The sequence below is a fragment of the Mustela nigripes genome, chromosome 16 (genome assembly GCF_022355385.1).
Source record: "Mustela nigripes isolate SB6536 chromosome 16, MUSNIG.SB6536, whole genome shotgun sequence".
Lineage (NCBI taxonomy): Eukaryota > Metazoa > Chordata > Mammalia > Carnivora > Mustelidae > Mustela > Mustela nigripes.
Window position 1 is genome coordinate 25,601,686 of NC_081572.1, and position 7,304 is coordinate 25,608,989.

General features: G+C 60.9%; 1 protein-coding gene across 1 annotated transcript; it reads left to right on the forward strand.

Annotated features, from left to right (window-relative positions):
- The first annotated feature begins 1,339 nt into the window (after positions 1 to 1,339).
- Positions 1,340 to 6,883, forward strand: WFIKKN2 (WAP, follistatin/kazal, immunoglobulin, kunitz and netrin domain containing 2). The gene is made up of 2 exons (XM_059378511.1): positions 1,340 to 1,695; positions 4,386 to 6,883. The coding sequence occupies exons 1-2, from the start codon at positions 1,495 to 1,497 to the stop codon at positions 5,904 to 5,906; spliced, it is 1,722 nt and encodes a 573-aa protein (XP_059234494.1). The 5' UTR covers positions 1,340 to 1,494; the 3' UTR covers positions 5,907 to 6,883.
- The last annotated feature ends 421 nt before the right edge of the window (positions 6,884 to 7,304 follow it).

Here is a 7,304-nt window from a genome sequence, read left to right on the forward strand (position 1 = left end):
ACCCCACCACACGGCATCTGATGTTTCCACAAACTTCTTATCCCACCTGTAAAAACCGGAGTTGAAGCTGTACCTTGACCGCAGTGCTGACACCCAGGTGGGCAGGAGGGGCCTCCCAAAGGCCCGTGCCTGCACCCTGCAAGCTGGCATTTCCTGTGTTACTGGTGGCATCCCATTGCTGTGTGACGGGGTGGGGGGTGGTGAGTTGCTTAGCCTCTCTGGGCTCCTTTTCCCCCAGTCCGCAATAAAAGTCACTTATCATGAGGATGCAGTGTCGTGATGCCTGGAGAGAGCCCGGCACACACGAAGAGCCCAGTAAATATGAGGGACGACTATCCCTGTCCGCGGTGGCTGACCTCGGGCAAGTCACTGGTCCTCTCCGGCCCTGAACCTTCTCCTTTGTGAAGTTGGGGGGAACCCAGGGGACGGCTGAGGTGCTCGGCGCACAACAGAGCTCAGACACCACCAAGGGATCGTTCGGGAGAGCAGCCGCCGCCCAGCACCGTCCTGGGACACTTACCCCATGGGTTTTCTGGGAGCCGACGAGTGTGATCGAGGAGCGAGGAATGTGATACGTCCCGGCAGCTGGGGGAGCCGGAGCATATCTGGTATGTGTCTCTGGAATGATTTGGGGGAAATTCACCGAAGTGGGAACTTGAGACACAAACGAACGGGCCGGGGACCGAGAGATAGGGAGCTGTCCGTGCGCACACACCCCCGCAGAGGGCCCGGGTGCGGGGGTGGGAGGCCGCGGCGCAGCGCTGCTGCTCCGGCCCGCCCTGGAATGGCCGTGAACTTGTTGTTTTTCCACGTCATTTGCTCTCAAATGTACTATCGGGCCAGGCGATGCTAACCCTGCGGCGGCAGGTCCCTCCTTGCAACAAGCGATCGTGTGTTCTAGAGAGGTAGTCACAGGGAGGAGGGGGCCCGGGCCGAGGAGGTGGGGGAGAGGGAAACAAACGCCCCTTTACAGGGAGCTTGTGTGTCCTGCAGCCAGCTCCCCCCCCAGAGCACATGCCATTTCTGGCCCTTGAAGGGGTTAAAGGCCTCCTGGAGTCAAAAACAAGCAGGTGTCCCACCGTGCCAGATACGCCGCTAAACCGCTTCCAGCTTTTTTTTTTTCCCCTTCTGTAACAAGTCTGTGATCAGCCACGGGACAGAGGAGCCAGCAGCCTGCCTGTGACAGGCATCAGGTTAGCTCGCTCCCACTCGGGTGGCGCGCCCAGGATATAAATCCAGGCTCGGGCCCTGCTGCCGCTCTTCTTCCTGCACACTCAAGAGAGGGAGTTTGCTTGCAAAGACCTTCGCTTTATCTGAAGCCGCACAGCCCGGTGGGGCTGCGCTGACTTGGTGGAGGGGGCCGCGCGGCCGAGAGGAAGCCCGCTGGGGTGGGGAGGGCAGGTGTCTGCAGCCCAGAGAAGGAGAAGGCCCTGGTGGGCCCCAGACCCTGGCCTCGTCGCAAGGGAGGTCTCGAGGCACCGCAGACCACACATCATGTGGGCCCCGGGGTGCAGCCGGCTCTGGTCCCGCTGCGCGCAGGCGGCGGTGCTCCTGCTGCTGTTTGGGGCGCCCCCGAGGGGCCTGGCACTACCGCCCATCCGCTATTCCCATGCTGGCATCTGCCCCAACGACATGAACCCCAACCTCTGGGTGGATGCCCAGAGCACCTGCAAGCGGGAGTGTGAGACGGACCAGGTGAGTGGGAGTCCAGAAGCCTGACATGGACCACGTGAGTGTGTCAGTGAGGGCACATGGGAGCCTTGGGGTGGGGAGACTCAGGAGCCCCCCCGGCAGGATCTGGGAAATGAGAAGGAAGTTGGGTCCCAGGCCACAGGAATAGGGCATGATGTCTGTCCAAGTCCAAGGTCCGGACGAAGAGGTGGGTGTGACATCCAAGTTCATCAGGGACATGGAATCCTGGGATTCCTGGTCTCATGTTTGTGGAGAGCTGCTGCCAGCCAGCACTAAGCCAGGCACTCCCTGGGGACAGCCCCGCCGCGACAGGTGAGAGCAGACATTCAGGGCATGTCGGCAAGCAGCACGTGGTCCCATTGCCAGGGATGGGAGGGTGGGCTTGGCACCGGCGTCTCTCTGGCAAAGCTGAGGCCTCCAGGCCACCCCCCCCCCGCCCCACCCAGGGGTTCGCACCCTGACCCTGAGATCAGGCCAGGCTGATGGGGAGAGTGGGTGGGAACAGACTCTCCGGTTGTCCCTGGGAAGGAAGTGGGCTAAGTTTCAACCTGCCAGATTCCTCCGTCCTCTCTTCTGCTCTCATCAGAGCAGCCTGGGGCAAGCCAGGCAGGCCTGGCGCTGGAGCAGTTCTCTGCCAGCTCCCGAATCCCAGGGCCGTTCCAGCCGCTCCCCGTGGGTGATGAAGACAAGCCTGCTGGTACCCAGCTCCTGCCTGGACACAGGCACGTGCTGCCGGCTCGGCCAGTTCCTAGGTATCCGGGCCAGGCAGCACCAAGGAATACGAGAGCTGCTCCCTTTGGCAAACACATGCACTCTACAGAAAAGCCCAGGACTGCCCCGCGGTGAGTAGTGTCTGGCCCCACGGTGTCCAGGGGACAACTGTCAGATCTCTCTGGCCAGATGCTGCCCGTGAGCAGTGGTGGTGCTCAGGAAAGGGAAGATGGGGGCAGAGCGCTCCCACTTTGCTGAGGTCATGAGGTTCTTTGGCTACATTTGCAGGGAAGTCTGTTCCCCTCGCACGGGCTGGCGGGATTAACCAGGTAGGGTAAGGGATGGTGAGCCTGGCAGATGCTGTGTGTCTTGCGGAAAAGGCTAAGGACTCATTCGCCTATAGGTACATTCTGGGCCCTCAAGCAAAAACTTATAAGGATTCCTTCTAGGTTTCCTGTGCCCAGAGAATCCTTCCATCCATCGACTCTGGCGACCCAACCTTTCATGGACCTCGGGATCCTAAAGAAGCTTCCTGGGCCCGTCTTTCAAGGAATTTTATGACCCTCAGGCCGAAGAGCAGGTTCTCCTCGTCTGCTCCCCGTTCCTCCTGCCCTCCACCCCGTTCTGTGTCTCTCGGCCTCAGACCCCAGCTCTGAGATCTGCCCATCCCTGTCCCAAAGCCTGCCCTGGGTGGCCTAGAAGCTTATGCCAAGCAAGGACGGCAAAACAAAGTCCCCATTCTGAGCCGAGAGGGGGAACACAGTAAACAAACCGGGCGGGCAGGCTTCACACGGCTCCGGTGGGGCATATTTCCCTGCTCTTAGCTGATGAGGAATGTCCAAGAGGCTGGGATATAAAAGTCAGAGCCACAAGAGGCCAGCGCGAATGCGGAGCAATTCTCAGAGCTACTACCAGGACGCAGGATTAGGACCGTTGCCCGCCTGCCCAGTGGGGACGAGGTGTTATTGTCGAAAACACCACGTGAAGTCCTTGTTTGTGCCTGTCCCAGAGCACGCTGCTAATTTCGAGGAATTAAACTAATGCTTTACGTGGCCCCACAGAGAATCAAGGGGAATTACAGCCCTAGCAAGTCCTCGCTGACGGCTTGGCCGACCTTTGCCACCCAAGGGGCTGTTTTCCTTGTTGTTGCTCCCCCATGAAATGCTGCACACGTCAGAGTGGAGCCCCTGGGCCTGGCACAGCCCTCCGTGGTAGGACCTGGCGTCCCGGGCCTGTCCCGCCTGCCCTTCCCCTTGGCTCGGAACAAGCATGGGCCCGCTCTGTGACGCGTGTGTGGCCGGCCTCAAACTTCTGTCCCAGCGCTGTCCCGTGTTCCCTTCTTAGGGTTTGGTGTGAGCTCTTCAATTCGGCCAGGGCATCTCAACCCCAGGGGAGAAAAGAGAGAAAGGCAGACTCCTTTGTTCCCACCTAGACCTCCTTTGTGGCAACCCTATGAAGACGTGGAAGAAGCGATCTCCTTTCAGAATCCCACCCTCCTGGAGCTCAGAGCCCTTTTCTGTCCCTTGCCAGCTCCTGGGACAGCTCCTGGGGGTCTCTTCTCTTGAGTCACTGCATTTTCTTCTGTAAAATGGTAGTCAGAGAAATGTCCCCTCTGGGAGGTGCATGGCCTGCCTCCTCTCACACTACCAGCTGTGTGACCTTGGGCAAGTTCCTGCATGTCTCTGTGCCTCTGTGATCACTACCTGTGAAGTGAGGCTGATGGCTGTGCCCACCTCCTGGGGCCTGCCATGAGCAGGAGAGATGCTGACAGGTGCAAACGTTCTCAGAAGAAGGCCCGGCAAATAGCAGGGCTGCATATCTGCCAGCTCCTGTCATCATCCGAATGTGTGGCTGGCCACAGGCGGTGAGCCTGTGACCGTTCCTTCCACAGACACCGGGGGTGGGGGGTGAGGGCTGGAGGGGAAATCTGGGCCCATGTCCTGCTCGCCCTTGCTCAGGCCTCTCCATCTGGCTCCCCGCAGGAGTGCGAGACCTATGAGAAGTGCTGCCCCAATGTGTGTGGGACCAAGAGCTGCGTGGCCGCCCGGTACATGGACGTGAAGGGCAAGAAAGGCCCGGTAGGCATGCCCAAGGAGGCCACCTGCGACCACTTCATGTGTCTGCAGCAGGGCTCCGAGTGCGACATCTGGGACGGCCAGCCCGTGTGTAAATGCAAAGACCGTTGTGAGAAGGAGCCCAGCTTCACGTGCGCGTCCGACGGCCTCACGTACTATAATCGTTGTTACATGGACGCCGAGGCCTGTTCCAAGGGCATCACGCTGGCTGTCGTCACCTGCCGCTATCACTTCACCTGGCCCCACACCAGTCCCCCGCCGCCCGAGACCACCGTGCGCCCCACCACGGCCTCCCCGGAGACCCCGGGGCTGGATACGGTGGCCCCGGCTCTGCTCAACCACCCTGTGCATCAGTCGGTCACCGTAGGCGAGACCGTGAGCTTCCTCTGCGACGTGGTGGGCCGGCCCCGGCCGGAGATCACCTGGGAAAAGCAGCTGGAAGACCGGGAGAACGTGGTCATGCGGCCAAACCACGTGCGCGGCAACGTGGTGGTCACCAACATCGCCCAGCTGGTCATCTACAATGCCCAGCCCCAGGACGCCGGCATCTACACCTGCACGGCCCGCAACGCCGCCGGGGTCCTGCGCGCCGACTTCCCGCTGTCCGTGGTCCGCGCGGGTCAGGCGGTGGCCGCGTCGGAGAGCAGCCCCAATGGCACCGCTTTCCCCGCCGCCGAGTGCCTCGAGCCCCCCGACAGCGAGGACTGCGGGGAGGAGCAGACCCGCTGGCACTTCGATGCGCAGGCCAACAACTGCCTCACCTTCACCTTCGGCCACTGCCACCGCAACCGGAACCACTTTGAGACCTACGAGGCCTGCATGCTGGCCTGCATGAGCGGGCCGCTGGCCGTGTGCAGCCTGCCCGCCCTGCAGGGTCCTTGCAAGGCCTACGCGCCCCGCTGGGCCTACAACGGCCAGACCGGCCAGTGCCAGTCCTTCGTCTACGGCGGCTGCGAGGGCAACGGCAACAACTTCGAGAGCCGGGAGGCCTGCGAGGAGTCCTGCCCCTTCCCTCGGGGCCACCAGCGCTGCCGGGCCTGCAAGCCGCGGCAGAAGCTCGTCACCAGCTTCTGTCGGAGCGACTTCGTCATCCTGGGCCGCGTGTCCGAGCTGACCGAGGAACCCGACGCGGGGCGCGCCCTGGTGACCGTGGATGAGGTGCTCAAGGATGAGAAGATGGGCCTCAAGTTCCTGGGCCGGGAGCCGCTGGAGGTCACCCTGCTCCACGTGGACTGGAGCTGCCCCTGCCCCAACGTGACGGCGGGCGAGACGCCGCTCATCATCATGGGCGAGGTGGACGGCGGCATGGCTGTGCTGCGGCCAGAGAGTTTCGTGGGCGCGTCCAGCAGCCGGCGGGTCAGGAAGCTGCGCGAGGTCCTGCACAAGAAGACCTGCGATGTCCTCAAGGAGTTTCTGGGCTTGCACTGAAGCCCCGCTTCCCCTCTGCCCCTCCCCGGTCCCCTTCCTGGCCCTCGTCCACCTCCCCACCCCCCACGCTCCTCAGTCTGCAGACTGGGCAAGGTCAGGCTAGACAGTTGGAGGCCAGCAGGGAACAATCCACTGAAGATTCTTAGAACAATTTCTAGTCTTAGGCTCAAGAAGGGGTCTGTATCTCCTGTAGCTGCAGGGGACAAAAGGAGAAGCCAAGAGACACCTGCAAACCATTCCTGATGACTAGCTGGCTCGGGCATTGCAACCCTTTCTCTTTGCCGGCCAGTCCCTTCCGGGGGCTCTTCAAGCCCCCAGCTGGCTCCCAGCCAGGCAGCCAGAGATGGCATCTGCACGGTCATGGGAATCACAGAATGAATCGGTTTGCAAACGGGGTAGGTGGGGAGAGAAAGGAGGGCCCAGGGACTCTTTGGGCAAATTTCCCAGAGCCCCCTAGATCATTAGGAACAGAACCACCTTCATGTTAGGGCTTGTAGGAAGTGGGGGTGGGGCATGGTCTGACCCAGCACACACCTCGCCCTGAGGTGGTGGTCAGCTTGTGCTTCGGTAAGGGTGCCCCGCGGTCTCTGAGGCCACCGTGGCACCACATTCTTCGTGTTTCTCCTTTGGCTTTATTGGTTGGTTTATTGATGGTTTTGATTGTTGATGTATTAATTTAGCTCTGTTCAGTCCGACTCAGTGGGCATTTTCTGAACAGTTACTGGGTGCCAGGCGCTAGGACACAGAGTTAGGCACTGCCCATCTCCTAGTGACTGAATGTGAGTGTCCAGATCCCAGGGTCCCACCCCCTGGACCCCCATTCCCCAACCCTGGCCCCCAGAAACAGACCCATGGCTGGTCTTCCCAGCTGTCCAATGGTCCCGTCTGATGGACAGTGAGCTTTCATCTGCCACCGGCCTCTTTGGACAGAAAGCAGATAGAAGCCCCAGATCCCACCCCCAGATCTCCCCAGGGAGATAAAAGGAAAGTCGGGGTTGGGGTGTGGAGCGGGGTGAAAGGGAGGGAGGGAGGGAGGAGGGGAGTCAGGCTTGGGAAGGAAAAGGAATGTTGCTCGATGCTTCCATCTGGTGGTGGCCTTGGGAGCTGCAGGGACCTGAGGCAGGCTCTGGGAGAGACGTGGGAGGGCAGGTTTGGGGATGTGGCACCTTGCTGGTGACTTCTTGATTATGGACTTCCTGTGCAGGTGCAGCCACCCCCCCAACACACACACATACACACACACACACACACACTAGATAAAGGACTTGGGAAAGCCACTGTCAGCTCTACATCTGCGCCCCCCCAATTCCCTCCTCAGCCTTTCCTTCTGTCCAGGCCCCTCCAAAGTCGAAGAAGGTCATTGTGGGGCATCCTCGTTTCTTCCTCAAATGTAGGGAG